Raw genomic sequence first — 26117 nt, forward strand, 5'->3', positions numbered from 1 at the left:
CATTGGATGCCAAACAAGAACTGTACCCATCAATTTGATGTTTTGACTGTTCAAACCATTTTTGCTTCAACTGATTTGTGAGAGCTTGTCGTGGTGGAAAATGTTCGTTTTTGCGATTGGTTTCTCTCATTTTTTCGAATACTTCTGGAAAACAAGTTGTTCTAACTAAAGGTAGCGACATGTCCAGTTATTTCATAAAAACAAGCGAACATTTGCTTCGAAGTGTTTCATCTTATGAAGCGATTGTACCCAACGCGAAAAAATCTGCTTCACAGTCAAATGTTCATGCATTATGGAATGTATGCGAGTGGAATGTTCAAGGATGTCTCAGTCTCACAGTATGTCAATGACACTATCAGTTAAACGGACAGCATCGATGTTGTTTAGTACAATAATCGATTTTGGACGACCATTACAAAATTCAATCCTGAAGCGGAGTGCGACCACGATTGAATTCGCAAAACTAGCGAAACACGATGAGTCGCGATGGTGCTCCATCACCAAAAGTCGAGCGAGTCGTTGTTATAATGCACGTCGAAAGTCGAAGAAAATCATCGCACCAAAATGTTCGCGTTTCAATTCCATTTTTGGACCAGATGAATGTTTCAAGTACTTGTGAACAACTCAGATATTACCAGTATGATAATTTGTTCTGAGTACGTTCACCATCAAACTTCATGATGACAATGTCAAATTTGACATCCTCATATCAGTGTTACCATATTTCAAAACTTAAATAGCAGCCCTCGTAAATTCAAGTAAGTGGAAAATACAAGCAAATTATTCATCATTAATGTATCTATCATCCACCATTCAATCATTTAATACGAATAGAATGTACTAAAAACCTTATGATTATATTCAACGAGATATTCCAGCTCTAACATTATACCTTATTCCAAAGTAATCCCATTGTGTGACATGGAAATCGTACTACGTTTGTTACATTGAAGCCAGCTTAGTTTTGCCACAAGTTGCTTTACATATTCCAATAGTAAAGTAAATACAAATCGGATTACTAAAAAAAATAAGCTTCTCCATAGAATCGATGTATCATTGTGAAATGATTGCTTCGTTCTTAAGTGGAATAATAATAATTTTAATATTTTCCGTTTTAAATATTTAAACTAATAGAAAGAAATAAAAATGTATCTGGGGACTCTCTATCAATGAGGTTCAAACGTTTAGGACCGTTAGAATGTTGTTTGTCAAGCAGACAACGATAAAGCGATACATTCAGTAAAATTTTATCTTTGAATTTAATTCTTGAAAACAGTTATACAGTGTGTGGGAACCAAATTAGATAGATCATCAGTTACGTCAAAATTGAATCATAAATTGACATTATTCAACATGAAAATTCAATCTCTATCTTCAGTCCTCTTCGAATTAGTAAGAAGTATGGGCTTGTGGTATATCGTTTGAAAGGTTTTTTTTCTATTAAAAAATGTTATAGTTTTCAAATTATTGTAACAATTAATAGAGAATAAAATAAAACCATATATTTATAAAAATTTGCCACAATACAATAAATAACTGAAATACAATCCAAAATGTAATACAACTATGAAAATAACTATGGATTATCATGGCTACATCCTAATCTCAAATTAAACTGTTTCCTAACCTTATTCAACATTGAAATCAAACGTTTTAGTTTTGTACATAATGCCCGTCAACTATCTCCGTAGGAAAAAATCTAATAATTTAAAATCAGATGATTACGCTGGCTTCTCTATACACCTATTGGGAAAAATTGCTGATGCCCATACTCCTGATATCGTATCAAATTCACTAGAACATGAAGGTGTCTTGGATCAAGATATGAATCTAACAAGGTTGAAAAAATTCTAATTTCCCTGACTAACAAACCAGTGATGTGGTTTTTAATAATATCTGCGATAAAATCAACCATTGGAGGACATTGCCAGTAACTAGTAAGGATTTTAGTTGAACCAGTCTTCTAATTCGATAATATTTATATCAAAAATAACCTCTGATACCATAAACATCTTCAATTTCTTCTAAGTAGTTGTCACTTCACCCGGATGTGCTTTATTTTCTTTTAATATGTTTATATTTTGGAGTATTATTTTGAAAATATTCCAAAAGCTAGTTCCAACTAATATTTTGAGTAAACTAAGATAACTTCTTAAATCATTGGGTTCAACTGGAGCTCAAGGATAAATTCTTTGTTTTGAAGTACAAGCACTATTAAAAACGAGAAAAGAGAAGATCTATTGATATTTTTCCGTAATAATGAGTCCAAACTCTCTACATGATATGCAAAATTCTGCATTAATATGTTCAGTGTCATTGTAGAGTCTCTAAAGTATAGAAGATTACAGGAAAAAAATAAGGGAAAGGATATTTAGATAGGAATCAGAATATAATGACGAAGAGTTTGTCTTGAGCCAAAAATGAATGGAATGAAAACTGCTGCAGTTTTTTCTCATAACTTAAAAATAAAGAAAAAGTTTAATGAAAAGTATATTTGAAATGTTGATTGTAGACAATCAATGATTGCTTTAATGAATAATATTGGAAAAACCTTGGAAAAATGTGATTTTCTTCTACAAACAAAACTTTCTCTTAAACTATAAGTCAGATGGAAAATTATTGTATTGAAAATTTTTTATTAAAGACAAACAATCAGTACATTATATTGAAAACAAATCCCATGGGCTATTTTCACTTAATCACGTTACATATTGATTTATTTGGATTTTGACGATTTAATTTTTCAAACTATCACGATTTGGTTGTGATACTGATGAGAATATTGATGGAATTATAGAATAAAACATAGGAAAAATACCGTATACAGTGGAAAATTTGTATGGAAAGCATTTATGGACTTGATGGCCATGATAGTATCAATTAGATGAAAATCGGACGGCGGAAAATTTGGCGTTGATTTTAAAGGATTGAGTTGTGCATATGACAATAAAAGATGGTGTAAAGTTTGAAGAAGAAGTTCCACCTGACCAAACTTTTTTTCTTCGATAAACTACTTTCAAAATACTTCATACTAGTTTCAGTTAAATCGTTAAAAAATCAGATCTAACTAGGGAAATTCAAGTACTCTCCTATTGTATAGCTTCCCAAGGACCCCTGGGGGTCACTGAAAATCCGAAAATGATCACTGGTGCGCATTGGAAGAAATAAGATTCAAAATTGGACAAAATTGTCTGCCGACTTGATTGGCTCGAATACCAAGGAAAAAAATTCTAATCATTCCAATAGATCGACCGCACTTAGTCGATTGTCCAAAAGTGGTGTACAAGAGCAAGTGGTTATGAAAATCACGGGTTACAACAATGCCAAATCAATAAAACCCTACTTAAATTTTGACGAAGAACATCATGATCAAATTATGCGTTTTGGAAATACATCTTCATCAGTTATAAAAACTGACACGTCTGGATCTTCACTTTTCTAATACTTTTGCTACTTTCTCTTTAATTAGCAAAAAATTTTCTATCCGAATAACCCTAAAACATTGATAAATGCTCAAACATTTTACCAAAACTTTTTGAAGCTTATAGGCCATAGGCAACAAATTTTTCGAACAATTATCAATGTTATTATTATTACTGATAATTTGGAGTTTATTCTATTCTTAATTTTCATCTGATTTTGGTAATTGAATCCACAAGCTAGTTTTCGACCTATTGTCAATTATAAGATCCAACTTCGAGAACTAAAGTCAATTTGAGAATAATAATTTACAGACATTGGAGATTTGTACGTATGTATTCAAATAAATCATACGATTAAAAATCATCATCATCAATCATTTATTGTGGCATCTCAGTTTGTTATTGCTAGAAATTCTTCAAAATCAAAATTGAACTCAGAATTCATATAGTTGGCTTGATTTAAGTATTCAGTATTGACGTAAAAGCTTAAAAATAACACAGATTTATACAGGGTGTTACGGGACTTAATGCGTGAGTGTGAATAGATGACGGGACGTAAAAAAATTTTCTCATACGACCCCTCGCTTCTGTTTCAAGTTTCAATGGATGTGTTTGTAGTGTATTTGACGGAATAAATAATTCTACACTGGAGGCCAATTACGGTTCATGCCCAATGGTTAACAATCCGTTATGTTTACTGGGACAACCTGTATAATCTAAATATAGCAGAAATGAATTTTTCAATCGATGTTTCAACAAAAAGGTATTATCTGTTTAACTAGATGGAATTTATGGTTTAGAAGATGAGTAGATTTTTAGATCGTTTTACATTCCAAGGAAGCCGTTCGCCATTAAGAGACATTCTGAAGAAAAATATCATAAATTGTAATTATTTATTGTTGAAAAATCGTTTGAAAAACTTCTCTTTGCTCTATATATAGATTTAGATTAATAAAATATACTCAAATATAGGCTCTGATTCCGCAACTGATTTTTGTATGAGGAAAATTTTTTCACGTCATTCCCAGAACACCCTGTATAAAGTCAGTCACCTGGTTCTAGTGTTGATATCTAAGTATACGTAAAAGATAATGCATATTTGATGATTTTTGGGGCTAGAATCACTTAGCAAATAACTAAAAGCGATTTTCAATTGCTTAAAAGTTATTATTAATTCACACACTGTTTTTAATAACAAAACTACCGCGAATTTCACGAGTTAACGAACTCTAACGATTCAAAAATTAACATAGGAACTAACAAAAGCCTAATTGATAGAGAATATCCCACACAAATACACATAATTTCACCATCAATTTTCTGTAATGTTCGCAGCCAACAATCCGGCAATATGTGAGTAGGCTTTTGTTTTTCCCCCAGTTTTCCCAATTTCCACATAATGGTCAATTTTTCTCTTCTTGTATCTCACCACAGCCCTCTCCTCTGCGACCGATTGCCACGCTTGGTAGGCTTCATGATCTAGTCAAGTTTTTTTATTATCGAAAGGTCTCCCAATATTAAATAGAAATAACAACTTGTACAATAAATTTCGGTAAAAAATTAGCTTTAACTTTACAAGAGCTGACAAAAGAGAGCTCGTGTTTAATTATTTTAGCCAGTTAAAAAAATCTAAAATCCAATCAAACCCAACGACTTTCTTCCACTCACTAATGTAGGTAAAAAAGATTTCACGAAATGGACATGGAAACATAAATGTAGGAATAATAAAGTTTCTAATTTTTGGTAGCGATAAAAACCATTTTTTATGAGTATTTAAACTAATCTATGTGTTATGTGAAATTTAAAAGATGTCATCAGAAACTAAACTCAGAAATCTTACTCTACCATCAAATCCCCAATGCATTAATGTTGAGCTTCCCCTCGTATTACGAGAATTATCGATTTCGGAAATTTTTAAATGAAAATACTTACTAAAAGTATAAGAAATTTCAATATTTTACAACTTTAGAAATAAACACAAACTAAATTAAATAAAACACGTAACAGAAGTTAAATCTAGAATAATCTAGACGAATTTGATATTAAAACATAAAAAGATAATGTTGCATAAATACTAATTCAGCATTTATTTTTATATAAATAGTTGAATAAATAAATTTGTTAACTCAATTGTTGAGATTAACTACGTTCATTCGAAATTTGTGTTTTTATGAATAAATTTTTTTTCAAATTAAAGTTTCGGGAGTAAAATACTCAATTGGCGCAGTCACGGTAGGACAGATTGCTATCGTGAATTTTTACGCTTTGTAACGATACGAAACTCGACTCAGTATTTTAATAGGTAGAGCGAAAACCTAAAACATACCAGGGAACAAGAAAATATGAAATTTGGCACTTACAGACGACCTAAATATTTAAACTTGATTTAAAAAAAACTTTATTCTCACAAATCGTTGAAATCTCACAACTATTGACGTAACTCAATTAATTTCAATAATTCAATCAACAAAATTCAATGAAATGGTATTTGAAACAACTTCTATTTATATTGAAATAAATGCTGAATGACATTCATGATCTTTTTATGTTTTAAATTCGTTTGGATTTTTTGACGTAAATCACAATTTAGGGACATTTGGTTTTTAAGAGTGTTTTATTCATTTTATAATATAAACCTCTATCAAATACATAATGTATAGAAAAACTACGATGAAATAGTTTTTTTAGTAAAAATATAATGTTGGAACGTTACCTTTTCCAAATAAAAAACTACTAGATCATGAACTTTAACGCTTTATCCCTGAAACTGAACAATTTTCTCTCTCTTTAATTACGTACATTTCAGTAGCTAGTGAATGGCGTTTTTATATTTATATTTATATTTACTTTTAATCTTCGATGTACAGGAGTGAATAAAGTATTACAGATACAAGGGAAGTTTTTATAACACATATATTTATTAATGACCCAGAATGGTCAAGAATTATCTAGATGGATCCAAAAGCGTCCTGAAGCGACCTAGAATATTTTACAATTATCTAGATTGATCCAAAAATGCTCGAAATCGATATAGAAGCATTAAAGACGATCTGAAACATTTCTTAATGATACAAAATTATCTAGATCGATCCGAAAGCGCCCTGAAACTAAATAGAAGCATTCAAGACGATCTAGAATATTTATTAATCAACTTGGAATGATCCAGAACGGTCAAAAACTATCTAGATAGATCCAAAATCGTTCTGTTTAACATTTATCTACTACCAGTTATTTGATATTTGGAAAATGTAAAAAATATTTCGAAGTTTTATAGAGATTTCCACGACACTTCATTTAACTGTTATTTTCTCTTCGTTCAGACGGAATATTCCAATGAAATTTTCAATTTTAATCAACACTATTCACTTTGAAATTTCGCTCACTTTCTCGCTTTTGATGAAATTCAGTACACAGTGCCCGTTATTTATTTTATACGAGTCATGTTTATATTTTGAAAGTGATTGCGACTAGTTTAAACTTGCAAGTACCGGTTTTATGTCGATAAATAAAAATATCCATTTTTTTTTCTGCATTAATCAATTGTTTGAAAATATCGATTATATTTTTCATTTGCCCATCCCTATTTTTTTGTTAAGTTCGTATACAATTTATTTCAGTTCTTGCAAATTCAGACTTGTAAGTTTCAAAATAGGTAAAACCAAGAACAATCGGTTGAAATTTATGCATTAATCTCGAGTATTCATGGTCTAGACGAAATTAACCGAACCATTACCACCGAATTAAAAACCTTGACTTACCATGGATTACAACATGGAAAAATATGTATCCACCTGGAGCTTTGGCGATAGAAAACGTTCAGGGTGGCTTCGAAAAACTACAACTGCTGACTCACGGGCCCAGAGATAGCAGCTCAGATCAATTAATTTAGAGTGAAAAGTAGATTGAGAGAAGCTGGCGTTTTTGGAAGGGTGGCAGTGAAAAAACCCTTTTTTAAACTTTCAACATAAAATTAAGAAGGTGCAGTAGGCTGAAAAACATAAAAATTGAACTTTGGTCAGAGGGGGAAAAAGCTAGATAAGTAATCTTGACTATAAAACACATCAGAGTGTCAGCGATGGTTTGGGGATGTTTTGGATGAAGAGTGACAAAGGACCTAGTGAAAATTGAAGTGAGTTTAAACAAAGGGTCTATAAAAAGTAGTTTTCTCATTATTTTATTCTTATCTATATACGTTCTTTCAAATATATAAATATCTTATTCTTATTTGTTGTGCATCACGCAAACTATTGTATCGGGTAAAAACTTTTGACCCCTTGGTGTATATGAACCTTCTTCCAAATGAGGTTTCAAATGTAAAATAACTCGAAGATCATGAGCGCAACTTCAATTGAAAGGTTGATAGATCAAATTTCATTGGAAACGGCAATAGCAAAGTCAATTTTCTTTGAAAAATGTTTACTTTAGAATTATTTGTAGTCCAAAAAAAAAGAAAACCAAATGAAATGTTCTTTTTCAAATCACATTTCATCTAATGCACTGAAAATTAAAATTTCTGTGTAAATTGAGTACAATTAATCCTTAAAAATGAGTTAAATACTGATGATGTCAAAGCTGGAAAAGTACCTATATCATGAGAATGGGGAGGTTCATAAATGTGAAGGATTGTTAGTCATATACTTTTTATAAAAATCTGCTAATCAATATTCATTGTCCAGCTACTAAAAAAATGGTTGTTGTAACCAAATAATAGTAAATCAACATAGAAACACCATAAAAGTAGACGGTTGATTTGGTGACCAATGGGATAAAATTTAAAACGACTACAACTTTATCAACTTTGTTATCATCATCTTCTATTATATTTAAATCATTCCTAAAATCCAGTTGTACCAAGATTCAAATTAGAAATTTTTCAGTACATTTTAAAAATATGTTTATTTTTCTTCACTTTTCTTCACGATATGACAAATTTCGACAGATTCAACTATCAACTAAAATCATACTTCTAAAGACTGTACTACTTTATTCATATTATCTGATATTATATATTGATATAAATTTAAGAAAATGAAATATTTTTATGGCTTTTTTACTTTGGCTTAATAGTTTTGTCTCTTATCCCTTCTTAATTAACATAGGCATGAGTATTTGATAATTTTAAATTACTTATAAATTAGATTATCTATTATGTAATTCATATAATATAAATAGTATTTCAATGTTTTAGAATACTGTATATTTTTAAAAAATATCTCAAACTGTACCAGGATAGTAACTAAAATTTAATTTTCTCACTGATAGTGGTAGAAAGAGACATTATAACAAAATATTCTGCCAGATGTAGCACAACTGTTGGAACAACTATTTTCTGCTGGGAAATTGAAGCAAACGAAAAGGACCTTCCAGTACAAAGCTTTGGAAACTTGAGATTAATAATGGTGCAGTCCAACACCATCTGATCATTGTTAAACACTGTGTTTTGTGGCTATTTATGAAGGAAAACATCTATATTCACAATAATGATGATGATACCAATACTATATCAACTTAAGAAATGATGGAATCTGTATATTAACTAGATTACCCGGAAAACTTTGTTTCCCCATATATGTTATATCTAGAAAATATTTTTCTATTTGAAATAACGAATATATTTCAACAAAACAACAAAAATATTAATTCATATTTTTATTATTAATTATGCGAGAACATGCCACATATAGTTGTCCAATAACCACTTTGGAACGAGCTTAATATTCAATATCAGGCTCATACTGGAATGCTGCTCTAAGAAATACATTTGATGTGAATACCCGAAGAACTTGTTGGCGTTGTTGGTCAATTCCTCTACGTCTGTTGTTCATGAATCTTCACGTTTCTCTTCGTTGATTTCTCTCATCTCGTGCCTCTTACAATTTAAATTCACGTTGCTGAGCCGTGCTCACACGCACATCTGCATTCTTTTGTTGGATTTGTTTGCCTGATCTTCGTGTTCTTATATCTTGCATGACTCTAAAGTTGATTGTTCGACGACTCGAATGGTCCCTTTGCGTTTTACTGGTATTTGCTGTACATATAACCTAATAATAAATCAAGTTATACTACTTATTGGTGAGAAATAACGACTTAATATTGTATTCGTTTGTTTATTATTTGATTCACCTTCACTATAATAAAACACGTATATTTATCAAACATGTGGTACACGTTTCTGTATTGATTTAAAACTATTTGCAAAAAATGTTATGTACAATATGTACAGGTACGATAATGGAATAATGGTTGTTGGGAACTCACAACACGTGTTTATTCACATCAGGTAAAAACTGTCTTTTCAGTTATTAATATATTGTGAGAAAATAATTATTGCACTGGAAATTAATGATAAATTTACGATGGGAGTAAAATTAAAATGAGAGCTGCACAGAAAAATCAAAATGATACGTAGAACAGTCACTGCTAGAATTAATACACAAATAAAATTAGATACAGGAGACCGGTGAAGGTGAAATATCAATTAAATCTAGAAAAAAATATTATTATTAATTAATTATTAGTATTAATATTATTATATTCGATTGCAATCTTGCAACCATATTGCGGATAATATTATTTTTTTTTCGCGGATCTGTGGATAAAATAAAAGTCGTGATGGAAAAATAGAGGTGAATCGTAGATGTTGAGATTAATATTATTTTTTTTTCCATTCCAAGTCATGACAAAATAAAAACAAAAATATTGCCAAAAAAATTAAAGCTTATAATTAACAATTAAAAAATGATGCGGAAGGGTAAAAATTTAGGGATGTATGTATGCTTATATTCTGTATCATAAAAAAATAAAAACGAAAAGTTTCCTCTTAGAAATAAAAAAAACAAAATTAAGGGGTGGATCGCCCTCAACATTTATGGGTATGAAAAATAGATCTTGGCCGATTCTCAGACCTAATGAATATGCATATAAAATTTCATGGAAATCGGTTAAGCTGTTTCGGAGGATTATGCTAACTAACATTGAGACATTTTAAGATTCTCCCAGTTTTTGCAGCATTTTTCATTGATGCTTCGCTCCTATTGTTCGTAGCGTGTTATAAAGCCTAAAGCCTTCCTCGATAAATGGACTAACTAACACAAAAATAATTTTTCGATTCGAACCACTAGCTCCTGAGATTATCCCGTTCAAATAAACAAACTCTTCAGATTTATAATATTAGTATAGATAGTGATCATTTTTTTTAACCAGTACTGTTAATTTTATATCTCCACAATAACGTAATAACCTAACCTAACCTAACCACTAGATCCTGAGATTATCCCGTTCAAATAAACAAACTCTTCAGATTTATAATATTAGTATAGATAGTGATCATTTTTTTTTAACCAGTACTGTTAATTTTATATCTCCACAATAACGTATTTTCTACTGCTGCTACTCTTTCTATTCTTTTAGTTATTGTTAAAATATTGTCTAAATAAATTGCTTAAAACAATATGTATTAGTATTTACTTTACTCAGTTCTTTATCCTTATAAAGACTTGATGACATCTCAATGTGCTCTTCGGTTACCACTAATAATAGGAACCTACAGTTTAATGACAGTAACAAACATCAATGCTGAGATTGAACCATGATAGCTCAATCTTGGACTATTCCCTCCATATCATTGTTCAGAAATTTGGTACATAATAGCACAGACCTAGTTGCCTTAACGTTTGATGCTACACCTGGTTTACCAGTTGGTCTTCAGTATCTTCCTCTATCTTTGTATACCTACACACTTAAAAGTATTAACATGGTGATGGCGATGATATTGCTGCTTTGTTACAATCCTTATTAATATTATAAATATGAAAGCGTGAATTTTTGTTACGCTTTCACGCAAAAACAACTTGACGAATCATCATCAAACTTTGTACATATATTCTGGGAGGTACTAGAAGTAACATAGTACACTTTTTATTAAAAAAAAATATTTTTTACAAGAATATCTATTTAATCTATATATCCAATTCAATTGACTATAGTTCCAGCTGTTTGGAATATTTGAGTTCAGGTACCATTGGAATTTTCAACTATCACTGAAATTTTATGTCTAAAAAACGTCTCGGAAGCGTAAATCTACATTATCTAAAAATTCGTCACGAGCCCGTGCACGAAATCAAGAATCTTCGGTTCATGCAGAGCTGAGAAGACAACAGCAAGCAAGGCGACAAATTGATTTGAGAGCTGCTGAAACACCTCTTCAGACCCAACGACGTTTGGAAAGACATGCTCAACAGCGGGTAGCTAGAAGAGCGATAGAAACGTCAGAACAATCACAGGCTAGGAGAATTGTTCGAGCAGAAATAGATACCACGCGCCGTCGAAATTAACTTATAGTCTACAAAAATATTCTAGATTAATACTCAACGTTATTATTATTACAATTCAAAACTATTTATTTTTGTAACATTTGTTATTGTATTGCATGCTTTTAAACTTCATTGTATGTAGTAATTTTTAAAAATCGATAATACTGACCAAGCGATTAAATGAAGTTATCATATTGATATGTTTCTAATATAATGATTTCTGATAATTATTTAATGGATTCGAGGCGAGTGAAGCCGCGGGTAAAAGCTAGTATAGAAATAAATATAATGGATAAAATAATGATAATCTTCAATATATTCTTCCTTTATTGCCACACTCTTTGTGGAACGTCTGACTAAAGCTTCCATGCCATTATAAAAATATATGATACAGCTTTAGAGTCTAAATTTTCGTACATCGTTTGTTTAATTTCATCGTCACCTCGGCTGATTGTGCCGCGCCTTTTTTTGATAATTTTTAATGCAATAAGTAAGTCAAAGAAATATACCGCGTTTGCGGTTGTATTTAACTAAATCGAAAGCATACAATTGCAGTGCCAGATATTGTGATAATTACTTTTTTGGTGTTTTTGCTTTTTTTGGTACGAGTTCTCCTTTACGATGGCACTCCATGGAATCTCTTATTGATGTGGGATCATAGTAAAATTGACATAATTGCTTGACTTGATGCAATATCGTGTTCAATGCAATGTAAGTGCGCAATATTTCTTGATAAAAGCATGCACAGATGAAGCTCATTGTTTCATGTAAGATCTCGCAATTGCAACATTATTATATTGGTACCATTTTTATTGCGTGCTAGCTGCAAGTCTAAGGAGAAATCTAGTTACTTCTAGCTCAGCAACCAACCTGTAAAACAGGCTCTAAAAGCAAGGCAGCAGCAAATATAGTTATTGCAAGTGATCCACTATTTTTGTTTACTTTACTCAGCTTTGTTGGAAATTATGGACACCAGTCCCTGTAAATAGCCTCCATTCTGTGTATTACAGAAAACATTCGTCATTCTGATCAAATTTGAAACCATATTCTTCTTCTTATATCGGTTTTCAAAATTCTTTGTATTTAATTCTGCTTTTCAATAATTCTCTCGGAATTTTTCTCCGTTTGGTCTATGAATCTGATTCATTATTATTGTCAGTTTCATTTGTTATTCCTATTAAGTTTATTAACTTATAGTTAGTAGTTATAAATATAAAACACGAGAGAAAATTCTATTGTTTAGAAAAATTCAATTTGGTTACCGTACTATAACTATTCTGCTCTAGGGAAACTCACAAACTAAGTTCGTATATTGCATTGGTAAGTAGTTGCCTCATTATTTCAAAAATATTCGGGCACAACAAGAACAAATATGGCGTCCAGGACGCGTCGGGTAATTCTCGCTCTCTTAGTTTCTTGAGAACAGAGTTGAGAGAATAAATTGTTGAACTTGTGAATAATCGGTGGCTGGATTAGACGTAAAATAGTTTTGAACGTGGGTTTTTTGAATAGAGGGAAGTTCCTAAGCAGATAGTAGAAAGTTTTGAAGCTATTAGGAGTTGTAATGGATATTTGTAGACTATTACAACATTACAAGTCAGCTGGTTACTTTTTGAAATTGGACGAAACGGTTACACAGTGGGAAGGTTGATTTATTATTTGTTCTAATTTTTTCCCAAGCTAAGTTATAGAAATTTTTTCTTCAACTTTTCACTTCTTATATTTTTCTTCATGTTTTTCTCGTAATAATTTGTCATAATTTCAGTTCTCTTGTGTGCAACACATTCATCACATATATCATTACTTCCTTGGCTGAAAATTCTGACCTAGGAAGAGGTAGTATTTCAGTCTCTCTCAAAGAATATAAAAGTAGTTAAAAGTAGAGAAATAAGTTTTTGAAAATTTATTACCAAAATCCAAGAAAGCACAAAGAATAACAGCAACTCAAATTTATATATATCAAAGATAAGAACTGTGACTTATCTATAGAAAGCCGGAATGCTTGCAGCCCTCAGCTGAGTTCTAAATTATTGAGGATGAGTTTGATCTAGAAATGCGCCGATTAGTTCCTTTGGTAGCAGCAAACACCTAGCAGCTGGAAAAAAGCCGAAAAATAAAATATAAGGAAGGAAATTACTAAAGAATGAACGAGTAGATGGAACAGATGTAGGTAAAAAGGAATTTATGATCATAAACAAAAACTGAATTTATGTTTTTTGAAATATAATGAAACAGAAATCTTTTCTATACTATTCATTTCATAAGCATACCAAATCTATCGAAATAAATGGAAATTATGAGAGAAAATCTAATTTTTGTGTGCACTATATATAAAAAAAACTAAAAGGCCACTAGACAATTTTAGACAGAGAAATAAGTGAAAACATACCAAATACGTGCAAGGTAGAAAATGTAATTGACTGGGTACTAGTATGTAACACAGGGGATAAATCGCCAACAGGCAGAAGAAGTATTGGTCAACCGAGAAAAAGGTGGTGTGACAATCTGGATCCAGGAAGCTGAAACCGAAGAAGAAACAGGTAAACCTACCATACGAGAAGGAAGAAAGTTGAAAAGACATTAAAGAAACTTACCAGCGAGTATATGAAAGAGTATCACCAAAAATATACTAAAATTTATTTTGATTTTATCTCTAATATAAAGGATTTCTTAGAATAAACATGATTTTATTGGATTATTCGAATAGAATGAGAGTGACTACTGAGTCACAATATGTGAACAAAGAAATAACCAAGATATTTGAAGAAAAACACTGCCCCAAGCACCTTACTCGCCGATCTGATCCATAGAAACCAATTATTGAAAAGCTTCTCGCATTGAAACATAATTCCTATGTATTGGAACCTATTAATTTGTTCTATAAATTCCTCCTCAACCATAATTTCATTTTTTTTGCCACTACCATAACTTTGGTTTTTTTTGTTCATTTTTATTCCTTTCTGTTGATATTTGGTTCCAGTTTATCAGATGCTAAGGCACATCACGATATATTAATTTACACTAAGTGTCGGTACCCAATATGGTGGCTTTGATTTCTTTCTGCACTTCTAATTAATTTATGTATGAAGGCTTAGAATAGTAATGAGATCAGGCTGCCACCTTGTCGCGCTCCTTGTGTTGTGAATGTTTCTAATTTCATGTTTCTGCTTATAACTTTATATTTCTATATTTTTTTTGCACATTCTTCCATATTTTCGTTCGTGAGACTTTATCGGAAGCTTTTTCCATATCTAGGAATGCAAAGGATACTGGTTTGGAACATGCCATTTTTCTACAAATGATTTTTTTATAGTGAACATATGATCTTTCGTACACCCTCTTAGAATATTATTTATAGTATTAGAATAAATACATTTCTTCAGTTTTTCAGGTTTTCAATTACTTATATATATGCTTTCTTCGATATATCGTGTTGATTTCAGTTTTCTTCTAATGTTATTACATCCTTAAGAGAATTAGCTCTAAATATTAAAAAAGCCAAAAGTTCTAGATGATTTACCAGGAGGAACATGAGGAAATGAATGAATACAAGGTCCTGTTGTATAAGGAAGAATGGGTTGGACGTTGGAAGAATTTTAACTGAAAGTCTCTGAAGACGATAACTTTTGGTCATCTGCACGCGAAACTAATTTAGTTTCCTGTTCACATCAACGAACCTTAAATACCCGTAACTGAACTTGAGCTGATGTTACCTAAACTCGATCCACCAAACATGTTCAATTCTTCGACAACAAAAACATCGCACTGTTTATTCAATAAATATTCAATTCTGTTATAAAACAATAGACTTGCGAAATAATTATCTCAAGACTACTACATTCACGCTAGATAAATTGTTTAACTACCGAAAGGAAATAATAGAACAAGTTCGTTCCATCAGAAAATCAACTACTGGAAACAAGAGGTAAGATATAATTAATTCAAAACCCCAAATTCCACGGAGAATTATTTAATTTTGAGAAAATAAATGAACGCGGTCAGTTTTCCATGACAATTACAGAAGAACGATCGCTGTGTCCTTGGACCCGAGATCCTGTCCAACTAGTCAAGAACCAGGGAGAAAATAAAAACTATGTTGTTGACTGGTCATGAAAGAAGAGCTATTTCAGCGTTTCTAATGTTGATTGTTGATTTGTTTATTACTGTAACTTATCTAATTTTCTTTACTTTTCTTCATTGTTGATTTGTGGATGAGTGGATCAGCAATCTTACGACACAATTTCCATTAGAATTTCATAGTCCCATCTTCTTCTAGATCTCTTCATATTTCATGAGTATCTAATATATTCTCGCCAAGTATCCTGCTCATTGGCACTTAAATGCTTGTATTCTGTGATTAACTTCTCAACAGTATATCAGGACTGGTAGTACGCACTGGTCACAAGCTTTTTGCTTGAGATAGAGTGGCATTCTTGATTCGAAAATAAGTTATTCTTCTAAAATTGTTCTACCAGTTTGTTTTACGTTAGATATACTTCCTTGCTTGTGATGTTTAAATCATTTATTTGTTGCCGTTTTTTTCAAAGTATACTATTCCAGAATCAAAATCGATGAAGAATCCTTTTTTTTTTGTTTTAGTTGCATTAATTGTACGGCATAATTTACCTTACAGATGTATGAATGCTAGTTCATACTTGTTGCGAACTTTCCCAATTTAATTTATTGGTTGGCGACAAAGTAATTTCGGTTTTGTAGTATAAAATAAACCACTTTTTTTCAAAAGAATAGTTTTGAATCAATTTTTTAACCCCTCTTTTATTTGCAGTCTGTAGAATTTTACGATGAGCAAATGATTTAAAGCAATTTAAACTGACTTGTAGGAGAATCGCCTAGTGGCAATTTCCTTTCACTTAAAAGAAGAAAATATACTGGCAAACAAAAAATCGAAACTCAACTTAAAATTTTCATGTTCTTTGAAATTTTACGTTTTCAGATAGTATTCGCAAACTGTACATCATTGCATGTGCTTTTGTAAGCTGAATGTGATACTCTATACTAAAGAAAAATGCATTTTTTTCTTGGATTTAATGATTTATTCTAAAAAAGCAACAAATTAACACTTTGGGCGAAATTCAACATTTTGTTGTTAGGGAAGATATGGAACGAACAAAATAGACACCAATAACGTGCATTGCATTGATGACTGCTTGAAGTCGGCGCGGCATACTTTGAATTAAGTTGCGAATCACATTTTGGTCGATGTTATCCTATTCCTGTAACAGCAATCTTCTCAGCTCCTAGGCAGTTCTTGGTGCTGGTATGTGTCTGCGGATCAGTCGTCCCAACTCGTACCAGACATGTTCTATGGGATTCATGTCTGGACTGCGAACTGGCCAGTTAAGCCGCCTAATTTCTACCTCATTCAGATACTCCCTGACAATTCTGGTTGTATGTGGTCTCGCATTATCTTGCATAAAAATACCACGTTTCCCTATAGTCATCATGAAAGGCATGGTCTTCTAGCACCTTCGTAATGTATCTATGAGAGGCTAAAGAGCCATTTTTTATAAAGACCAACTCTGTACGAGTTTGTGAAGTGATTCCTGCCCAAACCATAACTGACCCACCCCAAAGTGTAGTTTAACTTAATGATAACTACATAACACATCATCATGAGACTAAAATCTGTCAAGCAGGTCACTCGGAAGATGCCTTCTAAGCCTTCGCTGGCTGAGAGGTCTCATTAGAGGTTGAATCAATGTGTTGGGATGGGTTTCCATGCGGTAAGAATATTTTGGGAGAAATGAGATATTTCTTCTTCAATTGACTTATTATGGAAGTCACGAAAGATAACGCTGTTGGGTATGTACCAAAGAGCATTTACAATAATTTTAAGTACTTTCTAGATCGCTATAGTTGAGTCGGATGCAGTGCCTCATAGTTGAATACCATAACTCCAGATGGGTTTTAGTATGACTTTGTATATTAGCAGCTCATGGTTCAGATTTTCTGCCTACTAACCAGTACAGTTTGCTTTGTTTTAGACCCAATTGCTTTCTCTTGGTTAGTATGTGTATGCTCCAGGTTAGCCGTCGGTCCAGATGGTAGATAACATGCACAGATTTGTTTTCATTTACTTTTATTCTCCAAGTTTTTTAATTACGTTGTTGTGTGTGGAAATATCAGCTGTGTACATAAGACGAAGGATCAGGCCAAGTAGCCCTGTAGAACTCTTGACATAACTGGATGTAGAGTGGTGACATAATCTTGGATTTTGACTTAAAAGTATCTGTTCTGCAGGTAGGATTTTAGAATTTGGAAAGGTTGTGCTGATTATGTATAGTATTCCATCGTGTCAGACCTGAGCGATATGTGAAATGGCAGCCGAACAGTATTCTTTATCTTCACACTTTTTTGTGACTCTATGAACTTGTTCTATGGGATCATGTTGCTCTCTAACTCAAAATTGGTGGTAAGGTATTAGTCTGCTAGCTTTTAGAATCGGTTCTACTTTCTCAATCATTTACAAATGTTTTTCAAGAAATTTTGACGTAACTGATAATAGGCTCGTTGGTCTGCAGGCTTAGGGATTAGTATAATTTGGGCTACCCTCCACAAAAATGGAAAATAACCTCTTATTTGATAGTTCCTTCAGGATTTTTGCAATAATTAGGTCATATCCGAGAGATATTTTGGGATTCAACTATTCAATTCAAAATCTTTGACTTCCGTCTCAATATTGAAGCTGTTCTCTATGAGGTTGGGACGGAGGACTTGTTCCAAGTGTTTTGCAGACACATTGGCATAAGTTATTCAAAAAATAAAGCAACTCTCTCTATCAGTGAAAAACGAATGTACTTAGCTGCCAACCTTACTTAAGTGATAATTTTTGGGGAATCTAATAGGGAAAGGGACTAACGTTTTTTCCTCGTGATTCAGGTTTAGTTCTAAATTCCAATATGTTTCCATTTCTAAAGACCTTGTGAGAAAATAATGCTTGATCACCAAATTTTAATTTGAATTAAGGAAACTAAAATTTTCTAAAAAATTTATATTTCTTGGTTCTATTTTCACAGTATAAAGATAAAAAAGGTATAGGAGAAATTAAAAAACCTCATGTTCCCAATCAAGACTCACGAGGCGCCTTTCGAAACAAGTCTTGCTGCGCGGAAGTGGTTGGAGTGCTAGTCATCCACAATCTCGATTTATTCAATTGCCCGTTTCGTCTTCAATATGATAAAAAATAGCACGCGTTGTTGATTGATACGCCTCGCTCCGTCGCGCTCTTAAGACGACTACAGACTATATGATTTTGTCGGGCCGACAGGGTAAATTGGCCGGATCAGCTGTTATATCAGATCGTGTGTAAACGTGTCGTCTGACTTTAATCCTGTCGAGTCTTGTCAGGTGGCCGTTCCATCTGATCGCCCGACCTACCGACCAAATAATATTGTGTGTAGCACTGTTAAGTTAATTTCTGTCAGTTTTTTGGGGTCAATGTGATAACACGTCTGTACATACTTTCATCAGTTGATTCGTTTATATTTCACAAAGGCTACTGTTATAACTAAACGAGAAGTCATTTCAGATTTTTTAGAATTGTACAAATTATTTACATGTTTATGGGATGTTGCTTGTAAGTAGAGATGCAAAAAATCAGGAACTTGAATTATTGGAGTTATTATTATTAAGAATTGAAAACATGAATTTAAACGGAGCCATAATAATTTGTGATTTGAGCATAGATCTGATAATCTGTTGTGGACTGCGACCACGGATTAAGGTATAGTAAACAAGTGGACACGAATTAGACTGACTACATCGTATGGTGGTCGTGATATCTAAATTTAGATAGAAATAGAATTTTTTCGGGCTACATGTCGGCCTAACCTAATTATCTGGTCTGTAACCGCCTTTAGACAAACTTACTGTAGACCACAGAACATAAGAAGAAATTCAAACTTAGTTGTTATTCAGTGGAAACAACATGGCGTATTTTCGATGCGAGTAACCTCGATGGTACGTGGCAGAACTAATCTACTTCGCGGTTCATTTAAATTTACAACATATAATATGATACCAAAGATACTACTACTTTCTTCTGTAACAATGAAATCTGAAAATTCACTTGAGAACTCTGGCTCTTCTATTGGTAAATTGCCAGCGTTCGAGAAATTGAAACAAATGATTATTTATCTTGACAATTGACATTGACAGTGATGACATATTTTTATTAAAATAGCGCCACGATTGGTGAATGCCAGAACTAAATTTGTTTGCTGAAAGTTACTTGCTGTACACTATTTCGCACTGGCGTTATTTCGTGCAGCCTCGTGGACAGCCTGGATTTTAGTCGGACGTAGGAACTGCGACTCGAAGATAGATTTGTATTAGACGTAGCTCTACACTTTATCATGAGATATTGGGGTTTATTTACACTTTCTTTGAACTAGTTCATATAATCATATTAAAGTTGAGATATATACTATATTATTTGGTAATTGAAACATGCGAATTTCTTTCATAAGCGGTATTTGTTCCAAATCAGTACCTGAAATTTCATCACAACTGAAATTCATCGGATTAACTGGAATGATAAAAATAATGATCGTTCTCAAACAATCCATAAAAACTCTGCTACCAGATGTAAACAAAATTATTTTTAAAAACAGGCGTGAAACGTAATACCCAGAAAACGCGATAAATTACATTCTGCCGGCAGCTATCCCAAATAATCTGCATTTATAGCTTATCAATCAATTGCTAGCTAATCTTCTCTCTCTGTCTCTCTGTCTCTCTCTAACGTACCTTCAGGATAAATGGAAATCTATAATAGCTGAAGCATAATAAATCAATGTATTGGTAATGGTGGATATATACAATTCAGCAAATTTTTTTGCTGACGATACCTAATCTAGAAATAAATTGAAATATGAAATAATACCAGTTTGTTTTGCTTCTTCGATATTTTTAGTAAGTAAACCATCACTAAATTTATTGAAAATATGATTAAATTTCATATTTTTATGGTACTTACCGAACAATGAAGTATACAGAGTGAGTTTTATGCATAGAACGCCTCAATTATCTTAGAAACGGCATGTACGATTTTCGTAAATGTTTGTGTACAAGTGTCGGTTTTATGGTGGTATTTACATTGTTGTCAGATCTTTCCTTTTTCCGGAAAAATAATGAACATTGTTATTTCAAATGGATTACCCTGTATATTTTTCGCTTTTCGAAATTCTTAAGAAGTAGTTATTATTTTTCATCTAATGTTCCATAACAAATTTGACGTTTCAACAAATTAATATTGTTGAGGTTTATTGAAAGTCACAATGGATTGTTTATCTAAAAAAAAAACGAATTGATATTTTAATGATATTACGATACGGCGTAGAAGTTAACGAGTAACATGTAATATCTTTAATAATTTATATCCTAACCGAAACGAACGAAACTGGTTCAGTGAAAGATTTATCCAAATCAGGACGCAAAAAAACTGCATCTAACTGAAAACAAATCTTTAGTTTTTTGTTTGTGTCTTGTTAGAAGACGATCCACACTTAAGTACTAGACAAATATCCTGGAAAGTTGATATTTCGCTAGCATTCGTAGTGAAAATGTGATAACTAATTCCATCCATACCAAATGACATTGGCTGTCAGATGATGATTTTGATAGACGTGAAGATGGAAAAATGTTACAACCTAAACGATTAAAATTTTTGCGATAAGGCCACTTTTTGTATTAATTGCCATAATTGTCGATACTGGTCACATAACAATCCTCGTTGGATGCGTGAGTCCCTCACCCAATATCCCGAAAAACTGGATGTATGGGCTGGAATAATAGGCGACAAAATCATTGGTTTCGTTTTCATTGAGGGTAACTTAAATGGTCCGGCTTATTTATATTTATAGGAATAAGAATAAGATATCACCATAAAACCGACCCTTGTACAAAAACATTTATAAAAATCGTACAAGCAGTTTCCGAGATAATTGAGGCGTTCCATACATAAAACTCACTCTGTATTATCAATTATATGAATCCAATTATTAATTTCTTAAAAAGGGGAAGTTCAGAAGAAGTAGGAAGAATTATATTATTTCCACCACTAAGATTAAAATGACTACAGATTAAAAAATAGTATATTGTGCAGCAAGTGGGAAAAGTTCAAATGTTTTTACGAGTGTGCAAACACACGAGTGAGAAAAGTACTTTTTCCACATGTTGCACACTTTACTTTTTCTACAACTGCACAAATTGAAAGTAATGGAACTCACTGTTTATTTTTATGATTATTAAAACCAAAATAATACTAAAGTATCCTCTTAACTGTTAAATAATATAATCAAAATTGTAGTTGATTGCGACATTTTTACAATTTTGTATAGTTGAACCCGGAACGTTATTTCTTTTTAAAAAATTTTCTGTTATATTAATTTTAGATGTTGAGGAATGATCGTTCTTATACGGTGTATTTTCTGTCTCCATTTCTATAAAAGGTTCAAGTGGTTTTTCAATGGAATTGACGATTTTATTAACAACGCCAATTTTATTTTTAATAGACACTTCGACTTCTGCCACGGTACTGGATTGCCATCCTCCATGGCGCTTCAAGGTTAATATGTCCCCTCCTGCATTTACTAAAATTGTTGCCCAAGAACTTCTGAAGCAGTGACCTGTGTATAGATTGGTGTTTTCTAATTTTCAAGAAATTGCAATTGTCTTAACTACACTACCAAATTTGTTAATGCCAACTACCTGTACATTTTCGTGTTGATAATTTAAAAAGAAAAATTTTTCTGGTCGAGGAGCAGCATATTTTTTATATATCTCATAAAATTCGTTCTTGGCTTTTTTGTTATCTAATTTCACAAGTAAAGCTGAATTTAAATCCACTAAATTATGGATTCTTAACTTCCACAACTTCTCTCTACGACATGCCACTGCTACGCCTATAGCTACTGCTGTGTGCAAATAAAAAAAACAAAATTAAAATTTTACAAAAAAATTCTTGCCATACTGAGGTCCAAACGGATTTTGAATGATTATTTAATTTTTTTAATCTGCTTAAAAACCCACTAATTAGAAAAATCTATGTTAATTCAAGAAAAAATAAAATTAAATTCTAAAAATAATTCCTTCTAAATAAATTATTAGTAGATATTCATCTGGAGCTCCGTTTAAACATTTCTGCAACTGGTCTGGGGACGTAATTGTCGGACTTTCTTATCAAAAATGAGTAATTTCTAATACGTAGATATATGAATGTTATTTTTTATAGTGATAGTACTTCTGGTGTGAATTGATCAAATTTACAGCTGACTCAACCTATCCCAACCTTGACTCTATCCTTACCTCACACTATTTTGTTTTATATAGAGTCAAAGTTGGTAACCATGTTCATATTAATTTTTAATTTCATGTTCAAGTGACAGTGAAATTGTGACATAAAAAATTGTGACAGGCAAACGTGCTCCAATTTGTAAGTTTCAAGATTTGTTGAGTATTTAGCAACAATCCGACGATTGATTAGCAAGAGTTTTGTTAATCAAAACAAGTATCATTTCTTCATCATTCCTCAACAAAGAACCCAAACTCACTGAAAATAACAACAACTTCGCAACATTGAAAATTGTCACCAAAGTGTAGACGCCTTTAAAGTTTTCGACATATCTTCAAAGTATACCAAAAGTACAGTTTCCGAAAAAGATTTTATTTTCGTATTTGTTCTCTACTCCATAACTTTCTATAATTCATATTTTTTTCTTGAAATTTCCGGCAACAAATCTTAAGTTCATTTTGCTGCATTTTCGATATCTCTGGCGGAGTATTATCAAAAAAATTAACAATATTTAACTGAATTTGCGATTTTTCTCAAACCACGATTGAAGACTACCTTTAAAAATTTAAAAAACTTCTATAATCTGACAGTTGTGTCAAGTATTTGAAGGATATCCAACTAAGTTTTCGACGATTTTTGTTGTTTCACCATATAAATGTATGTGGTGTGGGCAAAATGCTGTGAGGAATAATATTTCTCACAGTGTGAGCAATATGTGGTTTTGTAAGTTTCAAGATTTGTTGAGTATTTAGCAACAATCCGACGATTGATTAGCAAGAGTTTTGTTAATCAAAACAAGTATCAGTTCTTCATCATTCCTCAACAAAGAACCCAAACTCACTGAAAATAACAACAACTTCGCAACATTGAAAATTGTCACCAAAGTGTAGACGCCTTTAAAGTTTTCGACATATCTTCAAAGTATACCAAAAGTACAGTTTCCGAAAAAGATTTTATTTTCGTATTTGTTCTCTACTCCATAACTTTCTATAATTCATATTTTTTTCTTGAAATTTCCGGCAACAAATCTTAAGTTCATTTTGCTGCATTTTCGATATCTCTGGCGGAGTATTATCAAAAAAATTAACAATATTTAACTGAATTTGCGATTTTTATCAAACCACGATTGAAGACTACCTTTAAAAATTTAAAAAACTTCTATAATCTGACAGTTGTGTCAAGTATTTGAAGGATATCCAACTAAGTTTTCGTCGATTTTTGTTATTTCACCATATAAATATATGTGGTGTGGGCAAAATGCTGTGAGAAATAATATTTCTCACAGTGTGAGCAATATGTGGTTTTGAAATTGAGTTAGCTATGAGAAATACGTCACTTTTCATAGCAGTTGTAGAAAAACATTGTACATTTATCTAATCAAAACAACTGTTCATACTAAGCTATACTTTGATGTGAAAAAATTCCGTTTCTATTATCTCAACGTTTTCAGTTACCTCTAGGATAGTGACGTGAAACATACATAATCAAAAAGACAATTTTTGATATATTTAGATATTCAGATCAAGTTATGAGAAGCCTGTAATAGAATATTCGTTCGTACACAATGTATACTGCAAATAATAATAAAAAATAGGAATTTTAATCAATAGATTTATAAAAGATGACAATGATTATAAAAATTTTACAAAGCAATACTTTCATATAAAAATTATGATATTGTCTTATTTTACAAACATACTCGGTAATTATACACTTTCACGGTCACCTGGTTTTTTGGCTCTAGAAAATCGAAAAATGGATGGATTTTAATGATCTTGGTCTCAAAATGTTCCATTTTACGGCGGATTTATAAAAAAAATACGAAAATTAAAAAAATAAATATTTTTTACATTTTCATGACTTTAAATGCAAAAAAAATGACTTTCTACATATAATCCTTCGTAACTGTTTCTGACGTCGTGGAATCAAGTTCGTATATTTTTTTTTCGCAATTTACATAAAAAAATGAAGATTTTGAAAAAAAAACTTTTTCTACTATTTAAGGTTTGAAACTATTAAAAACTGCAAATTCAGCCACTACCCCCGTGTTTTTCATAAATTCGTCGTAAAATGGAACATTTTGAGACCAAAAATATAAAATTCATCTATTTTTCGATTTTTAATGGTCCAAAAACTATTAACATTGAAAAATATAGTACGAAACTATTCACGAAAATTGATTGTTTTTCATCGATTTCATTTTAAGCTATAAAAACTGAAAAAATCATTTTTTTGGATATTTTTATAAATTGTTTTTTAATTTATGTAGAATACAAAAAAAATATAAGAACTTTATCTGATAATGAGATAAATATTTTGTAAAGGATTATTTTGCAAAACCGTTTTTTTACGATTTAAAACAGTAAAACTATGAGAAATTTTCATTCCAGCTATTTCTACTAATTTTTTTTATAAATCCGCCGTAAAATGGAACATTTTGAGATCAAGATCATTAAAATCCATCCATTTTTCGATTTTCTACAGCCAAAAAACCAGGTGACCGTGAAAGTGTATAATTACCACATACTCTATCTCACGAATTGTTTCATTGAAATCTATTTTATTTATATTGGACACAGTAAAGGTTTTTGGAAAAGTTCATAGCACGTTTTCTTTGTCTAGAGCCATTTTCATGATCCTTTTTAAATACTAATCATCCCAGTCATAAAGAAAACCACTTTCTCCAAGGACTTTTCTTCAAAATCACATAATAAGAATATTCATTGATATTTATTAACAAATATAAGATATAAGGAAAGATTCGTCCTCATTAAAAAAATTCTTCATATTGTTCATCGATAGCATAATGCATTTACATTAGCTATTACAGTTTCCAATAATTAGCGTTTGTAATTGGATACTCGCTTTCCCACACTGAGTCTAGGGAATGTTTATCACAAAGTCCATTTACACAACTGTTCCCAATTATTGAACCCACACCTCTTGAAATCAATTTCCAAACGATGCAACCACTAAAGTACTTCAACCAAACGAAAATTATTCAACAATATGATCAAAAATATGAATTAAATTTTTTTTTATAAATAATTGTAGAATTTTTGCGAAAAT

At 31.7% G+C, this 26117-nt stretch overlaps 1 protein-coding gene across 1 annotated transcript in view; it reads left to right on the top strand.

Moving 5' to 3' along the window:
- LOC130443996 (cyclic nucleotide-gated channel rod photoreceptor subunit alpha) overlaps positions 1–26117 on the top strand; it is a 365533-nt gene that overhangs the window by 263295 nt on the left and 76121 nt on the right. The window contains exon 9 of the mRNA XM_056778947.1: positions 22377–22387. Within this exon, the coding sequence (XP_056634925.1) occupies positions 22377–22387 (11 nt within the window). The remainder of the gene's footprint in view (positions 1–22376; positions 22388–26117) is intronic.

Source organism: Diorhabda sublineata, chromosome 1 (assembly GCF_026230105.1).
Source record: "Diorhabda sublineata isolate icDioSubl1.1 chromosome 1, icDioSubl1.1, whole genome shotgun sequence".
In the NCBI taxonomy this organism is placed as follows: Eukaryota; Metazoa; Arthropoda; class Insecta; order Coleoptera; family Chrysomelidae; genus Diorhabda; species Diorhabda sublineata.